Raw genomic sequence first — 21,804 nt, forward strand, 5'->3', positions numbered from 1 at the left:
ACTTATCTTTCCACTTGCAACATTTATGACACTGTCATCACAGGAAATCTGTAGAATATAGATCATGAATTGATTCCAAGAGCTTAGGCACTGTTTTCTTTGGATCCACATTAGTAGCAGCTTCGAAGGCTTTCATAGAAGATTTGTAAATGGTTGGTGAGTGAGAAATGATACATTCATTCACGTGATTAATTTGTTTGAGAGGTTTAAGCATTTCAAAACATATGATAATCTGTTTGGGACTTTCTTTCTTGAATATGCAAGTAATCTATTATTTTCTTGCCACACTAAGACCAGGGATTAATGGGTATAGATTGCCATTCATAAAAAAATGTGAGGACTCACGTTTTGACTCTAACAACCTTGTGAGCATAATTCATTCCCTAATCTAATCCGAAACACAAAGTTCAGTGAAACTGTGAATTACAAGTTCTTAAAATCATATTTAAACATGTTCATGTCTAATGCTTGTGTTGAAAAATCATTACCTAAATTAATTTAATCAAGGATAACGTGTTTGCACTTTAAACATCACAAGACTATGATCGGTCTGATGAGCATAAAAATAAAAATAAAAAAAGATAAAATCTTTAACAAATTGAGTGTTTATTGATCAGGGAAAACTCTTCTGAGTCAACCGATGTGAGGAGAATATGAAACTAGGCCGGACAAAATTGATTGTTCACATGTAATAATTATTTTTATATATCGATTGTTATAAAATATATAATAAAAATTTAAAACCAATAGGGTACCCGCAAATAGTATGAGTTTGAGAACGAGAAATTACTACTCGCGTCCGTCCGCTCTCGTTGTCATCTCTACTATTTATATTCATACATTACAACAACTACCCATGCATGAGAAAATAAGTGTAATATTTTAAAAAATGTGATGAATGACATTAAATTAAACAAAATATTATATATTGTGGAGATACATCCAAATAATATAAGAGTCAATGTCTCTTTATTATTTTTGGTTTGTTATAAAATACATAAATAGTTCTAATTATATATTGTTTAAATCACTCTTATATTATATTCTAACGAACAAAAAATAATGAAAAAGTATTGTGTCGTATGCTATTTGGACCTATTGGTCTTTATAATATATTATATTTTGTTTAACTTAATTATACTTATTACAATTTTTGTTTAAAATATTTTATTTATCTCTCATGTTAAGATAGTTGGTATAATATATGCATATAAATTATCAGGGTTTGTGTAAATTTTAAAAATTGAGGAATGATTTATTTTATTTTACTAAAATTCAAGAGTGAGTGTAATTTATTCCATTTTTTATTCTACTTCGGAAGATGGTGAATTTGTTTTTGTAGCACATTATAAGGAATGTCTACTGTTAAGAATTTTCTGAGCAAATTTTCTCTCTGCATGTTTCGTACAAATTTTTCTGAGCGCCCCCTACTCCTTCGAAACCCCCAGATGGTAGGAAGTTTCAACCATCTTTGGTAAGCGATGGGATTTCCTTTAGGGACAAAGTTCTTGACAAGCAACAACCACCACGTTCAATGGTCAAGAGGGACTTAGTGGCTGATAAACTCATGACTATTGCATATGAAGAAGGTAATCCTTTGGTTCCTCATATCTCTTTGGATAAGGAGGTCTTTGAAGAACTTTGTTCCCCTGGGAGGGATGCCCTAGTCATCACTCTAGTTGGAAAATCACTCAGCTATAATGTGTTCAAAGATCGGTTACAAAGGATTTGGAAGCTTCAGGGAGGTTTTGATATGGTTGATGTTGATCATGGTTTCTACTATGTCAAATTTGACTTGCAGGCGGACAGAGAAACTGTAATTGGAGGTGGTCCTTGGATGTTATTTGACCACTATGTGGCAGTAGCGTGCTGGACGCCGGAGTTTGTTGCTCCAATGGCTAAAGTAGATCGTACCCTGGTTTGGATTCGTTTTCCCGGTCTGAATATGGTGTACTATGATGAAAGTTTCCTTCTAAGCTTAGCGTCGTGTGTTGGTAGACCTGTAAAGGTGGACACAAACACGTTAAGGGCTGCCCATGGACGATATGCTAGGGTTTGTGTCGAGATTGATCTCACTAAACCGATGGTTGGAAGGTACAATTTGGGAGGGCATTTCTACAAAGTTATGTATGAGGGATTGCATGTGATTTGCAAGACTTGTGGTTGTTATGGCCATGTTACAAGAAATTGCTCTAGCAAACCAACAGTTGCACCATCTCCAGAAACCAGTGCAACGGAAGAGCAGTTATGAAATATTGTTGGGGAGTCGATCCTTGTTGATCATCCTTCTATCCCTTCTACCGTTACAAATTCATTGGAGAATTATGGGGAGTGGCTAACGATTACAAGAAAGAAGAGACTTCCAAACAAAAATATTTCAATCACATTCAAAGACCCTAAGGAAATGGACCATCAGAATCCTTTGGCTAAAGATGTTAGTGTTTTCAATGAAAATGTTTCTGGCTCTCCTTCTTTGTCTAAGGTGGTCCATGATATTAAAAAGAACAACAACCAGAAAAGAATGAGGCCAGATATGGGGGGAGGGGTGGAAGTTTCATCAAACCCTATTCACATTCTTCCCAAAACGGCAGTGATAAAGTGCATTCATTGGCTTCCTCAAAATCTGTTACTATTCCCTCATTCACGTTTGGGGAAATGCAGAAAAGTTGGGGTCCACCAGTTAATGCTAACAATACCAATAATGATGATTTAATGCGCAGTGCGGTTAAAACATAGAAAACTCTAATAATCCCAATTAGGATAATATGGTCTTTAAGTAGAGATTTTGAGCTCGGGATTTATTGCTAGTTAATAAGGTGGTTCATCCATCTAATAAGGCTTTGGTTGAAAAGGAACACGTCTTGGCTTTGGAATTACACTCGGCAGCAGATGGTTCTTGCATGGAAGATCCTGCCAATGCTAATACACCCTTTCAACCTCTTATTGAAGCATCTACACGTCATACTCTTGGTAAGCTTAATGAAATTAATGAAACCATGCATGGAGGTGCTCAACGTGTTTATGGTGGAGAGGTTAATGTTTCCTTGCATGGACCAACTAATATAATGCAATGTGGTGAAAATTCTAGTGTGATCAATGACCCCCTAGATGCTCATGAATCTAGCATGGAATGCTAATGTTGGGTTTTTTTTCCTACTCGTTTTTATGATTGAGTTTCAGAATTTTAATATAATCTCTTGGAATGTTCGTGGTGCTATTAGTAGCAATGGTCTCCGTCATGTAAGGGAGTTGATTAGAAAATATCAACCCTCAGTTTTCATTGTCTTGGAAACTCATTGTCAGTTTAGGGACGCTGAAGGTTTCTGGAATGGCCTTGGTTTTAAAGCTGGTGGAATTGTTGAAGCTTTTGGTCATGTAGGTGGTATTTGGGTTCTCATTGTCGTGAGTAGCTTGGTTACATGTACAGTTATTGATGTGTTCCATCAGGCCATTTCTGTCAAATTCGAGTCTCCTGGTCGAGAGTGGATATGTACTGCGGTTTATGCTAGTCCTTCCCTTTTGATTCGTGAGTTGCTTTGGGAACACGTTCTTACACTCCGTAGGGTGGTGTCCCTCCCTTGGTTGGTGCTTGGTGACTTTAATGAAATTATTCTTCCACCAGAAGTGAGAGGTGGTAATTTCATTCTCCCTAGAGCGACTAAATTTTCTCAGGTCTTGGGTTCTTGTGGTTTATTAGACTTGGGAGCAATCGGCAGTAGATTTACTTGGTTCAGACGTGAGCAAGGTGGGAGGAATGTCTCTAAGCGTCTTGACCGAGCTCTTGCTGATACTAATTGGCGCACGGTTTTCTCAGAAGCCTATGTTGAGAACCTACCTAAATTACATTCTGATCACTGTCCTATTCTTATCAGATGTAGTGATGATGGTACGCCTATTTCATGTCGCCCTTTCCGCTTTCAGGTTGCTTGGTCAACCCATGCTGATTTTGAGGATGTTGTTCGCCAAGCTTGGTCTTTGGTGGATAGTGATGTGACTGGTGGTCTGAATAAGGTAAAAAAAGATGCTATTTCTTTTAATAAAAACATATTTGGCAATATTTTCAGGAGGAAAAGGAGACTTGAAGCTAGAATTAGAGAGATTCAACTGAGTTTGGAAACTTGTGATAGTCATACTCTTGTTACTCTGGAGGCTCAGTTGAGGCGAGATTATAATAAAGCTTTGAGGCAGGAGGAAATGTTGTGGTTTCAGAAGTCCAGAGAAAAATGGGTGCGTTTCGGGGACAGAAACACTAAGTTCTTTCATACGCAGACTATTGTTAGAAGGAAGCGGAATAAAATTCATGGCCTTTTCCATGGGGATGGTAGTTGGTCTAGTGATCCTGTTAAACTGAGAGATGAGGCTAATTGCTAATTCCAAACCATTTTCTGTGGTTTGAGTTCAAGCAATCTGGATAGTTGTAATGTGTTGACTCCAACATTGTCCGCTGCTGGGGTTGATCAATTGACTGCTCCTGTTACTTTCGATGAGGTCTACAGGCAGATTATGTCTATGCATTCTTTCAAAGCTCCTGGTATTGATGGCTTTCAACCCTACTTTTTTAAGAAATATTGGTCGATTGTGGGCAATGACATTTGGAAGATTGTTAAAGATGCTTTCCATAATGGCTTTATGGATCCTCGGCTACTGGATACTCTTGTGGTTCTCATTCCTAAAGTCGCATCTCCTACTTCTCTAAAAGATTTGCGTCCTATTAGTCTCTGTAATGTGGCTTATAAGGTGGTTACAAAGGTTCTGGTTAGTAGATTACGTCCTTATCTGAGTGATCTTATTGGACCTTTGCAGAGTAGCTTTATTCCAGGTCGAGGGACTGCTGATAATGTCATTCTTGCTCAGGAAGTTATGCATTATATTCATAAATCTAAGCAGAAAAAGGGTGTTTTGGCTTTTAAGGTTGATTTGGAAAAGGCTTATGATAGGGTTAATTGGGACTTCCTTGAGCATACGCTGGCTGACTTTGGCATTCCTGCTTCTATTGTGAAGATGGTCATGTGGTGTGTTAGAAATGGAAGTATGTCTCTTCTTTGGAATGGCTCTCGCTTGGACACATTCACCCCAACTAGGGGCCTTCGACAAGGTGATCCTATGTCCCCTTACTTGTTTGTTCTGTGTATGGAGAAGTTATCTCTTTTAATTCAGCAAAAGGTTGATTTGGGTTTGTGGCAACCGATCAAACTTTCAAGAGGTGGCCCCCCAATATCCCATCTTTTGTTTGTAGATGATGTCCTTCTCTTTTGTAAAGCTACTAATACTCAGGTGATTTTGCTTTCCTTACGCTGGATGACTTTTGTCAGGCCTCTGGTATGAAAGTTAATGTTGAGAAGTCGAAGTTTATTTGCTCCAAATTTGTTTCCAGCGTCAGGAAGCATAGTTTCATGTCTATTTGTGGGATGCAGATAGTCTCTAACTTAGGGAACTATCTGGGAATTCCGTTGGTTCAGGGTAGGGTTTGGTCTGTTATCTTTAACCCGCTTATTGAGAAGATCCAGAGGCGCATGAGTTCGTGGAAATCTAATCTTCTTAATAAGGCAGGGAGACTATGTCTTGCTAAATCTGTTACAACTGCTATCCCTATTTATACCATGCAAAGCATGTGGCTTCCTCAGAATGTTTGTCATGGAATGGATAAGATGACTAGGAATTTTATTTGGGGTGGAGATCCTAGTAATAAGAGTCTGAATTTGGTGAATTGGGAGATTATTACCAGAAATAAAAAAGATAGTGGTTTGGGAATTCGTGATACTCGCACATCTAATGTCTCTTTACTTGGTAAGTTGGCTTGGGATTTTCTCCATGGAAGTAACAAGATTTGGTGTAAGGTCCTTAAAGAGAAGTATCTTACTGATGCTTGTCTATTGTTTGCTGCTAACAAGTACTCTTCGTCTCCTATCTGGAAGGGTAATGTTAAAGCAACTAATATGCTGAGAAGCGGTTTCAGACTTCATCTTGGCGATGGTGATCTTTCGCTTTGGTATGATAATTGGTCAGGTTTAGGTTTGCTTTGCTCTATGGTTGTCTATGTCCATATTTCTGTGAAGGATCTTTGGAAAGACTCTACTTGGGATTTCAGTTTGCTCTACACTGTAATTCCTGTTCATGTGAAAGAGGCTATTGTGCAACTTATCATACCTTCTTCCTATGGTCCTAATAACGCTTGGTCTTGGGATGATAGTGCTTCTGGATCTTATACAGCTAATTCAGGCTACTGGTGGCTTAAGAGCAATGAGGTTTTGGGTTCCTTACAGTCAAATTGGACTTGGCTTTGGCGGATGCATGTACCTGAAAAGGTAAAGTTTCTTTGTTGGTTATGTATGCATGAATCTTTGCCAACTAATTATCTTCGTTTCAAAAGGAATATGTCTATTTCGTCAACATGTAATCGGTGTAATTTTCATACTGAGGATCTTCTGCACACTCTCCGAGATTGTGGGCACTCTTCTTCTCTTTGGCATCGTTTGGGCTTTTTCGAGGTTTCCTTTTGGGATAATGACTCTTGCTTGTCTTGGTTAGAGACAAATGCTAAACACAATAATGGCCGCCTCTTTTTAGCCGGTGTCTGGTGGTCTTGGAGGTGGCGCAATAACTCTATTTTTGGTAGTGCTCCTTGGGATATTTCCTATGTCACTAGGAATATCCATCATGATTTTAGCGATTGGTGCTCCATTATTAACTCTTCTATTGACCCTCCTTTGCCTCCTACCCACTGGTGTCGGCCGGAGAGTGGTTGGGTTAAGCTAAATGTTGACGGAAGCTGTAGCTTGAGGGATCATTCCATTAGAGGGGGTGGTGTTATTCGCAGCGATGGTGGGATTTGGATCTCTGGCTTCTCTACTACTTTTGGCATAGGATCTTCAATTCTAGCGGAGTTGCTGGCTATTGAGTTTGGGTTAAAGCTTGTTTGTAATTTGGGGTATCAGAAGGTAATCTTGGAGAACGATTGTCTTGAGGCTATCCACTTCATTTCGGGAAGAGTCCAAGTTCGTTTGGACAGATTGGCAGAAATTATTCTCAGTATTAGTGACATGCTCGAGAGAAATTGGGAGGTTAGAACCTATCATATCTTCGGAGAAGGGAATTCAGTGGCAGACTTTCTGGCTAAGCTCAGCCTTGGATCTCTTGAGACTTCTAGAATTTGGGACCCTCCTCCTGCAGAAGTTCTGTCTCTCTTGGAGTTGGATATTGTCTCTTTAACTTAGTTTTCTTTCCGCTTTTTTTGTGTTTTTATTTCCGAAGCACCAAAAAAATATTATAAGGAATGTGATTCATATGAATGTGAATATGTCGAATGTATATATATTTTTAGTTATCTTATTTGCTTATAAGAAAATCCAACATCATATTTTAAATAGATAAAAATTCAACATTCTTACTTCTTCATAAATTAACATTCATGGGAATAATGCTACTTTCTCAGTAACTTTTCTATACCTTAGGAGAATATCCATGGAAAAAACGAGTAGAATCCTCTATCCCAAAAAATTATATTTCTATGTCGATATTCAATAAAATAATATCAAATAATATAAAAATATTACTTTACATTCGATAAATTATAGATATCTCAAAGTTAATGTGATACAATCATCCTTATTTGCTCCAATATCCCTCACAGTCTTCTCCATCATTAATAAAACTTATCCTTTATCTTAACCAAATCATATCAATATTAAAAAAACTTATTATTTTACTAGTTCCTCTTTTAAAAGCAACAACAAATCTAATATAATAAAAGTAAAAAAAAAACAGTATATCTTTCCCAAAATCTATTAGGTAACAACTAACAAGTCTAGATTATAAAAAAACTTATCAATAGACAAAAAGAAGGAAAAACAAATAGATATATTAATTTATTCCTTCAGATTATAATCTCATATCTTATAATAATGATTTAAAAAACTAATTTTGTAAAAAATGGTTATTTAATCTTTCTGGCACCCACACCCTGAGAAATCAATCAAACTCAAAATTCTAAAACCTCACTCACTTTCTCTTTCTCACTCTTCACTGCGGCGCTCATCAAAACCATAGCAGTCTGAAGAAATTCGAAACCGTGAAGATGCTCCACAACAAGTCTTTCGTCAAGAAAACCAAAGCTGGCAGAGTCATGAAGGTACTTTCTCTCTCTAAAACCCTAATCCTAAACAAACACCTCTTTATATATTCATATCTTCTCTTCTTTCATTTAATTTTTATTCAATGCTTCGGTGAGAGTAGCAAGTGCGGGAACACTATCTGCGTGACGATATTTTCTGCGGCGCTCCGTTTTGCAAAGTTTGTGACACTTCCACTGCTCGTTTGAGTGCATCTCCTTCCACTATTCTAGTTCTCGACACCAATGTCGTTCTCCACCAGGTAATGCTTCATTCATTGTTTTTAATTTGATTTGGTAATCTCGTTGCGGCGAAAGTGTGTGTTTGTTTTTGAATTGGAAATTGATGTGTGATGATGGTTGATGACAGATTGATTTGCTCGAGAATTTGGCTATTGATGATGTCGTGGTCTTGTCCATTGTCCTTGAAGAGGTTAAGAACAAGAATTTGTCTGTTTACAATCGGATTAGAGCTATCTGTAGCAATACCAAGAGAAATTTCTTTGTATTCTCCAATGAATACCATAGGTACTCAATTCTAATTTATTTCGTAGTCATTGCAGAGTAATGCTAATCTCTCCATTGTAATCAGTTATAGTTATAGTTTTATTTTACAACATTACTACTCAGTTGTGTGAATAAGCAATTGAGACTACGAACTGCGATAACATGCATATCAAGTTGTGAAGTTATATATTATTTTGGTAGATAAAAAGAAATTTTAATTGATTAATAGCGGGGAAGTGCAATTTGGGAGGGGATAAAGGATCCTCTAGAAAAACAGAAAAGCTTTTATTACAAAAGGAAAACTTAAAATGCAGCAAGGCTGTGCAACCTCCTTGTTGCATATCCAAAAGTAACTACCCAGGCAAGTTTGGGGGCTGAGTTAAAGACATGCATCAAATAATTGCGATGATTACATACTACCATACAATGTTTATTTCCCCTTTTGCGGTCCTTCGGCGTATTTGGTTGGAAAGGAATAATAGAATTTTCAGTGACTCCTTTTTGCCCCTTGATATTGTCTGGGACAAGGTTACTTTTTTGGCTTTGCTATGGTGCAAATTCATAGGCTTTTAAAGGGTGTTCATATGTTAGATATGCAGAGAGACTGACATGCTTTGTTGCATGTTCATTTTGCGTAGTTTCTAGATGTTCTTTTGTATTCTTATGAGGATTTCTTATCCTTTTGTAATATTCTCTATAATCTTGTAATAATATTTCTTTTTTTTTTATCGATTTTTTTATTTCCTTGTTTACCAAATCCCACATTGTAAACCATTAAAAACTGCTCCAAGTAGAAGGACACAGAGCATTCCCTGATAACCTGAGAGACTAGGTCCAAATAATTTACAAACTTAGACTATTCTTTACCCATTTGGAACCTAGCATTATTAAAGAAGCTGTCGCCCATATTCAATGGAAAGCAGCCATGCAGGCATAAAGTGATGCTTTACTTCAAAATCAGACTAGCACTCTAGTCACTCTTCCACCTAACGGATCTGTTGTTGCTTGCAAATGGGTGTTTAAGGTCAACGAAAACATGGATAGCTTCATCAATAAGTATAAAGGTAGTTTGATCATGGCCAAAGGATTTGCACCGACAAACTGGCTTTGATTACATTGAGACCTTTTCCCTTTGTTGTTAAGCCAGTTACTGTCCGAGTCATCCTTACATTGTCTGTCAGTCATCACTGAAGCATACAACAGTTGGATGTTAATAATGCACGCCATTCGTTCTTAACTCTTCCCTAAACCTCTGAAATAACACATCAGAAAGATCTATGGACAAACTTACGTTAGCCAAAAAAACACTAAGAAGCCTTCTGTGTATATACTCAGCAGATGGTTAGTGTAGGAGTGTAGGACTATGGGTTATTTTTCTCAAATTTAAATCACATAACACTGACATTAGGTAAATAGCTTTGCGTGCTCTGCTTCTGCAGAAAAGGGTGGCCTGGTCCAGTGCACAAGGTTCCCACCTAGAGTGGTCTATGTACACAACCTTACCTCTGCAACCAGAGAGGTTATTTTAATGATTTGAACCTATGACATCTTGGTCACTCAGAAACAACCTTTTGCTTCTGTAGACCTGCAAAAAATCATTTGAAGTAAATCAATGAAGAAAAGGAATTATATTTTATTATTTGTGTTGTAGTTATGTATTTTACTGATGTGAATTCACTTCACATCATGCTGCAAGTATTTCCCCATTTGAAGAGACTTTTATTTGATATTTTGTGTCTTTGTTGACAGAGATACATATATTAAGGAAATGAGCGGGGAGACTAAAAATGATAGGAATGATAGAGGTTTGCTCTTTAGATAAACTTTGAATATACTCATTGTTTATGATTTATTATTATTTGCTTTTTGGTTCACTTGGTTGGATGGTTTTGTTCATGAGTTACCAAGAGAGATAAAATCCTTTTGAAGTTGTAACTTTAAATAGTGGTAGTGCAGCTATCCGAGTGGCTACTCAGTGGTATCAGAATCATCTCGGTAGTGGAGTAAAGGTTTTGCTCATTACTAATGATAAAGAAAACAAAAGGAAGGCAAATGAAGAGGGTATTCATGCAGAAACAGGTAGTTGAATTATTATTCATCTTTTCTTTGGTAGGCAAGCCATATCTTAATTTTTTTAGTCAACTAATGTACTTAGCTATCTGTATGAGGAACGCTAAAGCTAACACCTTTGTTGAATAACTTTGTCCTAAAAACTCATCAGTCAACATGTCATCTGTTTTCAGTTGAGACATATGTGAAGTCTTTGGACCAGCCTGATTTACTTGACCTTCTTGTGCGGCCTTCAGAAGATGTAGACATGGAAGAGGTTGAAGATCTCAGACCATCCAAGAGGAAAGTAATCTATATCGAGGTATTTAGTTAATATTGTTTCTATCAAATAATTTGTGTCTGCAGGTTTGGTTAAACTGGCTTAATTAAGTACTGACATTTTGTTTATTTTCAGCATAAGCCCATGTCCGAAATTACTTCTGGTCTGCATCGTGGAATATATCATCAAGGGAAACTTCGTGTAAACCGTTACAATCCATTTGAAGCATATGTTGGAAGTGAAAGCATTGGTGATGAAATAATTATTTATGGGCGCTCAAACATGAACCGAGCTTTTGATGGTGATATTGTGGCAGTTGAACTTCTGCCTCAGGACCAGTGGCAAGAAGAGAAGTCGCTATCTATAGCATGTGGAGGTATGTTAATTTTTAGTCCATTTGCCGGCACCATAAGGCATACTGACAACAACCTTATGAATTTATATTTTTCAGGGTTATCTTCAATACTTAGTTTAGTAGGCCAGTTTTTGTTGAAATCTCTATCCTAAATATATTATTTATGTATTATGTTTGAAAAATAAAAATGATAGAGACATTGAAGGGGAAGATAGTGACAAATCCTTATTTTCAAATTTCATTGGGTAATTAGGAGATAAAGTGAACCTTGTGCTGCACTAAAACCTAATACACCACATCCAGACTGTTGAAAAATCTAAAGTTTGTTGAATTCTAGCATTGGTGTCATTCTGATTCACATGGTGAATGGGTTAATATTATAATTTTAATCCTAGTATTTGAGTCAACTTCATTAGCCAACCCCACCTAGTGGGTTAAGGCTTGGTTGGTGTTGTTTTTGAGCCAGCTTCATTATTATGGCCAGGTGCAAGCATCAGACAGCAATGTTGCACATAAACTTGTATTATTTAATAATATTAATGTTATTATTACTGTTCTTGGATAAAGAGAAATACAAAGGAAAGAGAGGTTGAGATTTCCCCAGGAAAAGCATCATTAGTGGGCAAAGAAAGTATGATGATATTAAAATAAAAAGCTTTCCGTTACCTCTGCATGTTCACATATTTATAGTCTGTAGAGTATATACACACTTAAAATCAAGTAGCTTTATTTTATTCTCTCCATACTGCATATAACCCGAGAATGCTTGAGCTTGACACAGCTTAGTCTATTTTGTGTATGCACATGTCTGTCAACATGCTTTTTGATCGGGTAGGTAATATTATTTATTTGCAGACGAGGATGAGGATGAAGATGTTCATCTTGCACCAAATAGTGCTGATGATGCACCTAGAACTATTCCCCAGCAAGGTTCTAGTGGAGAAATAAATGCTGTATCTAGTCGCCCTTCTGGTCGCATTGTCGGTATCATAAAGAGAAACTGGCATTCGTAAGTGCTTTTTTTTTGGATTACTTGAGGCATTTCTTTGTCACTCAAAAATTGGCATTCAATTGATTATACCTAATATCTTAAAAGAAGAACTTCATGGGATGAAGAGAAGAGGGTTACAAAGAGTTAGGAGGACAGGAAGGTCCTCCTTACGAAATTAAAAGAAATCATAAACAAATAAGCAAAAACATGAGTTTAGGGGGGAGGAGGGGCTCTTCCCATTCCAATGTAAAATGAAGAAGAAAATATGGCAGGTCTTATAGTATCAAGGTGTATATAGATTTTGTCTTTGAGATAGCTATTAAAAAATAATTATATTTTGTCTTTACATATGAGGATGAGCCTGGGGTGTAACAGTATGATTGCTGCCTTGTGACTTAGGTCATAGGCTCAAAGTGCATCTTTGCTTGCGGGTGTGATGCCATGTACATTTACCCTTCCCTGACCCCACTAAGTAACCTTGTGTACTGTACCATCTTAAATTTACTTTGGAATGTCTTTGCAGGTACTGTGGATCTTTAGAACCAATGCCTATGCCTGCAGGGAGTGGTGGTATTGTCCATGCCTTGTTTGTCTCCAAAGATCGCAGATTTCCCAAGATTCGAATCCAAACACGCCAGCTTGAGAACCTTTTGGATAAGAGGATTGTTGTGGCAGTTGATTCTTGGGATCGTCAATCACGGTATCCGTCAGGGCATTATGTGCGAACTATAGGAGAGATAGGCGATAGAGATACTGAAAGCGAGGTACGGAATATAGGACTTACATGCTTGTGTATGGAGAATTGGAAGGGAATCACTGTGTGTATCTCTATATTTAAATGCTAGTGTTTTTGATGAAGGTGATGCATGTAACATTCTCCAGGAAGTGATTTGTTCCTCCTTCATCTCATTGTCTTCATATAAGAGAGATTTTAAACCTAAGACTTGTGAAAATTGATATACTCAGTTATTCGGGCAAACCATTAGGAAACTAGTTACATGCTTATGGTCACTGCAGGATTTTTTTACTTGTTTTATTTGTTTATTGTTTCATTTTTTATGGAAGTTGCATGATAGCGGAGTTACCGGATTAGAGTCCCTCTTGGTTTTGTTTGAACCTGTCCTATTTTCCATGTAAAATGATTTGAAAGTTTGGTCTCTTGATTCTTCAGGAGTCTTTTCTTGCAAATCTTTTTGCCAGTTCCTCATTAAGTCTCCTACTAGAGAAAGACTCCTTTTGGATAAATTTATATGGGAACCAAAAGCTCCCCTCAAGGTCAAATGTTTGGTCTGGACTGCTACTTTTAATATTTTTGACTCTTATGACATGTACAAAAGCACAAATATCACTGCTTTGTCCCCTAATGAGTGTGATGTCCTGTTCTAGTTCGGAAAACGGGACTACATCTTTATGCATTGTTTAGCTGCCAATTATCTTTCAATGAGCTCTCTGGCACCACTGGAGAGAATCGGGTTCTCCCTAAGGACATACAACAGTTCTTAATTTTTTTATATATGTCATGTTGTATCTTGCCTCACCTTTAATCTAATTCTTTAGAAAGTGTCGTACTGATCTTCTATCCAATACCATGTCCATATCTGTGCTTGACAGAATACTTGTTGATACTTTTTCACGAATCTGTATGCGACATATACTACTTTTACGTTTTTAATCAACTAAATGATCTCCTTTTTTGTTCACAATATAGGTGGTTTTGATAGAAAATGACATAAATTCAAGGCCATTTTCTTCACAAGTTCTTGCATGCTTGCCACCATTGCCATGGTCAGTCTCCTCTGAAGATTTGTCCAATCCAATTAGGCAGGATTTGCGAAATGTGCGTGTCTTCAGTGTTGACCCTCCAGGTATGGGTTTTAATTTATTTTCACACTTTTATTATTACTCTGCTTCAGCCACTATTGACAACTACGCAAAACACACATGGTGTAACTTCCCATTTTAGTACTGTTTAGTTTCTTATTTCAACGTGAAAAGAAGGAAAAGAGGAAAAGAAAGAGGGTTTCACATATTTCTGCTGTAGAAAGAGGAAAAGGAGAACATGAGGTTTTATGTTAGAAGAGAGAAGAGGGAGGGGTAAATTACCCAAAACCCTAAAAAAACCTTGCCACGTATTAAAAAATAAGGGAAAAAAGGGTTTTTTCCTCTTTAAAAACTAGGGTTCCACATAGCCTTGTAACCCTTGTTGCCACGTATTAAAAAATAAGGGCAAAGGGGGTTTTTCCCCTTTAAAATTAGGGTTCTATTGCACAACCCTGTTGGAGCGGGTTCTGCCCCGCGATTTCTGGCCTGCGATAGGCGCGACGGCCATCCATCGCGGTGGAGGGCTGGTAACCACTGCAACGCCGCTATCCCAGTGCGATAGCGCGCTATTGACTACTTAGGTACTTGTAACTTCTATCATTAGCAACTTCACTCATTTTGATAAAGAATGATTTGTAGTAGTTGCTTAAATCTAATTTAGCTTAGCACTTGGTGTAAAGTGTGGTTTACCCAAGTTGACTTTTATACTCCTACGAGTTTACGGTGTTTGGTCACAAAAATGAGTTAACTCACATGTAAACTCTATTTTTGGTCAGCTCATATGAGTTCAAGTAAACTCTAATAAAATCGATTAACTTCCGAGTTCACTAGTGAGTTTACAACCTGACATTTATTATACATTGATTTGGCCTCAAAATGCAAATCTTTCTGTTTCTGTGGGATACTTAGGTTTGATTTCCTATGTGTTGCAATTATATGTAGAATTTATGAAGCTATTTTACAATTTTAGTATTTTTTTTTACAACATAAAGTAATCGGTCAAATTAAAATCATGTAATAATTGAGTCAAATAGTAAGGTGTATTTATACTTTATTATTTTTATTTGAGTAGTTATGAAATTATAATATGATACTTTGCCGTAGTGTTGGTCTTGCTTCACCATTCGTGGTGGCAACACTTGCATGTCGAGCAAAGCCGCCGATGGATGCACAGATTTGCTCACATCTAATTGAAAAGATAACCCCATGGGATAAAGGCTTGGTTGTTGTTGTTGAAGTTATAAAATTATAATGTTAAATAATAATTTTGGACGTCGTTAAACTATTTTACTACATTATGTTGTGTTTAATGATTGGAGTTTACCAAGGCTCCATGAATTTACTTGAACTCTCGAGTTTCATAACAATGGGTTTAAGGATGTTGTATTTATGCTGCTTCTTGCATGCAGGGTGCAAGGATATTGATGATGCACTCCACTGTTCTGCTCTTCCTAATGGAAACTTTGAAGTTGGAGTTCGTATCCTTTACCTGAGGACATTTATTTTAATAATGATATATGCAGCAAGTTAAAAAAAGCTGGGTATTTTCAAATTAGCATTTGTGCATTACTGCAATAGGATGGATTTATGATTTCATTATAATGCTCTTCTTGGCAATTTTAATTAGCATATCTGTTTTTTTAATCGTTTGTAAACCTAAATGCTTTCTTTAGTGTGCCTGAATTGTTTAATATTTGTGTATTGGTCTATTAGGTATTTTACTTCTTTCCTGGCCTAAATTTTATAGGGTTCAAATGTTATTTGAGGATTCATTTCAGAATAGAATCTCCATCTCTGAACTATAGAATGTAATCAAATGGTGTTTAAGAGCTTGTATGTCTCAACAATACATAAATATTTATCCTCTATTATTGCCTTAAACAACCAGGCTGCATTAGTTTTCCTGCTCTCTTTCTTCTTTTCACTCCCCATTTTGAGTTTGTGCAGCTTAATCCCTCTGTGGTTAATCTTTAACGAGTTTCTATCAGATATTGCTGATGTGACAAATTTTGTGCATCCTGGATCTCCACTTGATGACGAGGCTTCCCAGAGGGGTACATCTGTCTACCTTGTTGAGCGGCGGATAGATATGCTTCCAAAACCTCTTACAGAGGGTAAAATTGTTTGACTGTTCTTTTAACTGGTTGTGTTTTATCTGCATATAACTGTTTGTTTCTTGCGCTAATAAAAATTTCATTGGCAGATATATGTTCTCTTCGATCTGATGTGGAAAGGCTAGCATTCTCTGTCATATGGGTATGCATATCTCATATTATGACCGCCATTAAACTTAATTAAATTTATATACTTTGTATTGCGTACATGTGAATAAGCTTTTGATAGGAAATATCTTCTAAATATTTCCACAGAATCACAAAATTTAGTAAGATAACTGCCTTTATTTTGCTAAATGAGAAAGAAGGGTTTTATTGCTGGACTGAAATTGAGAGAACAAGGAGGAAGACTCCGATAAGGGTTTCCTCATTTTGAAGGATCCTCTTCTCACAAAAGAGCAATATCTCTTTTCTCACAAACTGATTCTCTAGTGACTCCCTTATTCGCCCATATTTATCTAAATGAAACCCTTCTAATTAACTACTGAACAAATTAGCCAACTATTCATAACTAACCCTTCTATCCTAACAGGGTTGTCTCTCATATCTTCCAAGAATGTCTAATGTAGCCAGTTATTTGTTATTCCAACAGCAAGTTCACCCTATGTAATGTTACACATGTTACTTTAGTAATATTATCAAATATTGACATGTTTACGTCATATTTTAAAATGTTCCAAAAGAAGGATGCAAAATGGAGCACTGTATAAGTTTACATCTTACTGTCTTAATCGAATTGCACTTAAATTGTTTGTGTATGCTCAGGAGATGACACCCGAGGCGGATTTTGTTTCAAGCAGATTCACAAAAAGTGTCATTAAATCATCTGCAGCAATGTCTTATGTTGAAGCACAAGCTAGGATGGATGATAGGTATACTACTTTTATTTCTCTAAGTATCTTTTTGACAAGCATAGATTGTTGTTTCTTTAAATTAGGACCAAGTTATAATTAGGAGTGGGGTAAAAAAAATAATGTTTTTCTGCTGCGATTCTGTTATCCCATATGATGTGCTTGCTATACTTGCTTATGAAATAGTTGTATCAACTCATGATTTTCACAAAATAAGCAAAAACATAAGTTGGTGCAAGTGTATTCTGACAGATATCAAGTAGAAGCTCATGCTAAATGACTTCACGAATGTTCTTTTTTAAGGATTCCAACTTTTAGCTTTTTTTGATAATGTAGTATTGTAGTCTTTAACAAGAACAGCTAATTTTGATCTTTGCTTTTGTGTTCAATTTTCAATGTGCTAACATGACCAACTTTTGTGTGTGTTTGGGATGGGGGAGCATCTTCTAGCGTATGGCTATGCCTAATCTTCTACTCTGTTATTTTCTGATATAATCTGAGTTTTGTGATGTAGTATGGTTACTTTATTTTTTTACTCTCTCACAGTCGATTGATGGATCCACTAACTACAGATTTGAGGAATATGAATAGTTTAGCTAAGGTATGGATCTATGAATGCTTGTTTTTTGGTTTACTAAAATAAAAAATTATAATATGGTGTATTTGCATGCTCCCATGCTCTGCTGTGAAATTGTCTGAGAAATGGAGATTCGTTTATGATGTGTCAGAAAATGAGATTAAGGCGTATTGAGAGAGGAGCTTTGACTCTTGCATCTGCTGAAGTTAAATTTCAAATTGACACAGAGACACATGACCCTCTTGATATTGGTATGTATTAGACTAACTGTTGTTATTAGTTAATCATTGTAATCAGCTTTGTTAATCAAAGCTGAGTGTTAACAGTTTTATTCTTCTTACAGTATGATCTTATTTATCATTTATTATATCCTTTGGGGTTGTGGGGGTGGGTAACTGTGTATTTTTCTTATTGGGTAAAAAGTTCCTGCTAGTGCCATTTGTTTATTCATTCTAGGAAGATGTCTGGTATCTGTAAACTGAATCCTTATGATTTATGCATATTTATGTATAAGCTCTAAACTTTCTGCATGAGTTCTAAACCTGGTTTCTCACTGGCAAGTTTGGGTTGAGTAAGTGTTTGAAGGAGATGGCCGAGGCCATCGAGGGTCTACATTATAAAGAATAAGAAGGCTGAAGCAATTAGTGGTTTGATTTAATGTTTATATATTAGGCAGTTAGCAGTAGTGTTTTAGGCAGTTATTGTATTATGTTTATGTGTGTGGTGTGAGGGTAACTTTTCTCTGGCTCAGCCATGACTAAGGCGACACAATAACATATGCTTTTTTCTAAGAAGATTCATGTATTAGTGGGATCTTGAGTTTGGGTTTTGGAATTTTGATTTCTAAAATAACTCGAACGGAAGAAGTGTTATTGAGCTTTTCTCTCAAGGATGAGTAGTTGCAAATGTAGTTGAATTGTATATTTTGTAGAAGAGCAACTTAGATTGATGATTTATTTATTTATTTTGCATTAGCTTCTCCTTCATGTCAAGGAGAGCGGGAAAAAGGCAGTTTTTCTCCCCTATGTACCAGATCCGCGAAGCCAACCAAATGGTGGAGGAGTTTATGCTTGCTGCTAATGTTTCTGTCGCACAACAAATTCTTAAAAGTTTTCCTTTGTGCTCATTATTAAGGTTGTTTTCTAATCTGACTTTTTATTTGAGGAAATCTGTGTTTTCTCTCAAGGGCTGCCTTTTATTTAAATATGCATTTGGTACATTAAGTAATTTCTGATTGCATGATCTAATGCAAGTACTTTCCCTTGCACAAGTTTTGTTTGATAGTGGGCAGAGAAATGAATCTCACAAAATGTAACTGATTATCACCCAAGAAAACCAAATAACAAACCACAAATTTAATAGTAGTTTTGATTGAAAATTCAGCAAAAGATACCAAAACACCCTCAAAGTGATATTCATGACTCCTAAATTACTTAAACTAATATACCAAATTTGAATAAAGAAGATACCCAAAACACCTGGTTGATATTTTGTTCTTATTTTTTGGAAACTGACTATTACTATACTAAATGAAATTGAAATGTGTTGACAGTCATATCTTTCCCAACTATGTCACATAGAAATAGGTAAAGCAATTGCACGGGAAAAATACTGTAATTGCAATCCTGGTAATTGTTAGTTCTTGTGTAGGCGTCATCCAACTCCAACTAAAGAGATGCTTGAACCCTTGCTACGTACTGCTGCTGCTATTGGCCTGCACTTGGATGTCTCTACATCAAAAGCAATGGCTGATTCTCTTGACCATGCTGTGGTAAGTAAATTTTTTTGCCTATTTATTTTGCATCATTCTTGTTTTTTAATGTTTCAGTTGACAAGATATTATGTATAGTTTATGGATAATATTATAATGTTTTTGGCCACAGCATCATTAGTGGTTTACATTTCATAGCTCACATTGCTAAGCACAGCGTTTCTGAGGGTCTTGTTTGGTCTCCATTGTTTTCTCCAGTTCCCCCTCTAATGCTGAAATATCTTTTCAGGGAGATGATCCATACTTCAATAAGTTAATACGAATTCTGGCTACTAGGTGCATGAGTCAGGTAAATTGAATTTGAACTTGAACTTGAGTACCCATATTTAGAATTTATGAGAGAAACTTGATTTTCTTTCTTTGTTTTCTTCTCTTAGGCAGTTTATTTCTGCAGTGGGGAACTTAGCCCCCCAGAATATCATCATTACGGGCTTGCAGCTCCTCTATATACCCATTTCACATCACCTATAAGAAGATATGCTGGTAGGTATCAGTTACAATAGTATGTTGTTTACTGGGTCAATTGTGCACTATAATACAAGACCCTACATTGTTCCTTGCAGATGTCATTGTGCACAGGCTACTTGCTGCTTCTTTAGGAATAGTCAAGCTACCACCAATATTTCAAGACCGGGGTCAACTCACTGGCATTTCAGACAGTATGAAATCTCTTAAATGATCTACTTAGAACTTGAATGCTAGGTTTATTTTCTTAATTTTGTCAATGTCTTAATGGAAGTTATCTATATGATAACTTTATTCATTTAGAATCTAGTAGCAAATTTATCTTCATTCGTCTTGTTCTTTTTGTGTCATATGTACTAAATCTTAATAATGCTCTTTACCCATGTGGTTTAGATTTGAATTATCGGCATAGGAATGCTCAGATGGCAGGCCGGGCCTCTGTAGAGCTCCATACTCTCATTTATTTCCGGAAGAGGTACATGATAAATTCCCCCCACTGTTACTTATCTGTTTGCACTTTGCAGCTTATTCTGGAATCCATCTTTTGCTCATGCAGGCCAACTGACACAGAGGCTAGGATAGTGAAAATAAGATCAAATGGATTTTTTGTGTTTGTTCCCAAGTAAAGTTTCTTACTCATTTGTCTTTCTTTTCTTTGCTTGCTCATTTAGCCCATAACGACATCATTCGATCCATGTAGCCAATCCTACTTGGGGAATTTAGGCTTAGTTGTCGATTTCATTTAGCCCATGAAAGGGTTACTTGAGAAGACCACTAAAACAAGGAAAGTGAATCTATCAATATAACTTTAAGCAGGAGATGATTGTTTCCATAATATTAATGATTGAAGGCAGCTTTAGATCTATTTATACTGTCATTGAGTTTGTCATTTACAGCATGCATTTGATCCCTGCACAGATACGGTATAGAAGGACCTGTATATTTGACAACAAGATCAGAAAAGGGAGGTGGAGAATGGTACATTGACGAACAACAGCAGAAGATTAAAAAGATGGATGGTAGCATTTCATACAGCATTTTGCAGTCAGTCCAAATTCACATGGAGGTTGTGGAGCCGCAGCCTAACCGGCCAAAACTTCAGCTTTCTCTCATTTAGAGGTAAGTAAATGAGCATGGAGCAAACACCAGCATGATGAGAAATGTCACTCCTACTTTAGATCGCCATCATCATATAAGCACTGGTCACGGAAGGTTTTGCATGAGAAAGTTTTGTTGGACGAATCAAAACATAGGTTGCAGAGTTCTAATTCATTCCTTTTACATTTATGTAGGTATAATATGGAAAGGAGGGAACTTTCTGTGTGAAGCAATATGAATAGCTTATTTATAATGATACCTGGGTTAGCCTTGGCATTTGGCAATGCCATTTTGTGTGAAAATTTTACAAGAGATTAAGAGATTCCATGTATTGTTATTTTTTGAAGAATTGCTAGTTTGATTTATTATTATCACCAGCATTATTTCCAATGCTTGTTATTTGATTGAATGCACAAGTCAGTTGTTTGTGGCATACAACTTTCCGGGGCATGCTATTTCACGAGAATTTAGTAATGCAACTCATAACAAGAAAGAACCTTCTCATTTTTTTATTATAATTTATTGTTTTCTTTTTTGAGAAAGTTATTCAACTTAGATCATCCACTTCGTGTTACTTTTGTGAAACTTATGGACCAACTTGAAACGTAAATGCTTGAGCTTGGAAAGCTTCTGGTTTGGCAGAACCATAAAACTCATAGTATAAGCATTATTATTACGCTACACAAAGTAAAAACCAAACAAACACAGGGCAGCTGAAATATAAGTAATCTTCTCTGTCTCATACAAGTTCACCAGCCCACGCGAAATGTTTTGTTAAGATTTGCCATATTCCACCATGAGTCGAGTCATACATTCCC

General features: G+C 36.5%; 3 protein-coding genes across 4 annotated transcripts; all 3 read left to right on the plus strand.

The window, feature by feature from the left end:
• LOC109359700 lies at window positions 1,535-2,251 on the plus strand. Its single transcript, XM_019604395.1, has one exon. The coding sequence runs from the start codon at window positions 1,535-1,537 to the stop codon at window positions 2,249-2,251; it is 717 nt and encodes a 238-aa protein (XP_019459940.1).
• Window positions 3,166-4,371, plus strand: LOC109359701. Its single transcript, XM_019604396.1, has one exon. The coding sequence runs from the start codon at window positions 3,166-3,168 to the stop codon at window positions 4,369-4,371; it is 1,206 nt and encodes a 401-aa protein (XP_019459941.1).
• Window positions 7,973-21,349, plus strand: LOC109360591 (exosome complex exonuclease RRP44 homolog A). 2 transcript variants are annotated; one of them, XM_019605591.1, is made up of 25 exons: window positions 7,973-8,128; window positions 8,233-8,370; window positions 8,478-8,635; window positions 10,364-10,419; window positions 10,571-10,693; window positions 10,858-10,985; window positions 11,079-11,319; window positions 12,154-12,307; window positions 12,813-13,053; window positions 13,998-14,154; window positions 15,520-15,588; window positions 16,099-16,224; window positions 16,314-16,366; window positions 16,990-17,096; window positions 17,622-17,676; window positions 17,804-17,911; window positions 18,683-18,786; window positions 19,303-19,423; window positions 19,653-19,712; window positions 19,801-19,906; window positions 19,987-20,082; window positions 20,282-20,363; window positions 20,445-20,510; window positions 20,807-21,007; window positions 21,181-21,349. In XM_019605591.1, the coding sequence occupies exons 1-24, from the start codon at window positions 8,075-8,077 to the stop codon at window positions 21,003-21,005; spliced, it is 2,802 nt and encodes a 933-aa protein (XP_019461136.1). In that variant the 5' UTR covers window positions 7,973-8,074; the 3' UTR covers window positions 21,006-21,007; window positions 21,181-21,349. The 2 variants fall into 2 exon arrangements, with proteins under 2 accessions (XP_019461136.1, XP_019461134.1); XM_019605589.1 differs by lacking the exon at window positions 21,181-21,349 and having other exon boundaries at window positions 20,807-21,124.

This window comes from Lupinus angustifolius, chromosome LG11, assembly GCF_001865875.1.
Source record: "Lupinus angustifolius cultivar Tanjil chromosome LG11, LupAngTanjil_v1.0, whole genome shotgun sequence".
Classification (NCBI taxonomy): Eukaryota; Viridiplantae; Streptophyta; class Magnoliopsida; order Fabales; family Fabaceae; genus Lupinus; species Lupinus angustifolius.

What these genes read in the sequence shown, in the direction of transcription:
- LOC109360591 (XM_019605591.1), top strand. Translation starts at nt 8,075, where the DNA reads ATGCTCCACAACAAGTCTTTCGTCAAGAAAACCAAAGCTGGCAGAGTC. An exon ending in ATATGAATAGTTTAGCTAAG is followed by an intron (nt 17,677 to 17,803) that starts GTATGGATCTAT and finishes ATGATGTGTCAG; the next exon opens with AAAATGAGATTAAGGCGTAT. An exon ending in ATTCTCTTGACCATGCTGTG is followed by an intron (nt 19,424 to 19,652) that starts GTAAGTAAATTT and finishes ATATCTTTTCAG; the next exon opens with GGAGATGATCCATACTTCAA.
- LOC109359700 (XM_019604395.1), top strand. Translation starts at nt 1,535, where the DNA reads ATGGTCAAGAGGGACTTAGTGGCTGATAAACTCATGACTATTGCATAT.
- LOC109359701 (XM_019604396.1), top strand. Translation starts at nt 3,166, where the DNA reads ATGATTGAGTTTCAGAATTTTAATATAATCTCTTGGAATGTTCGTGGT.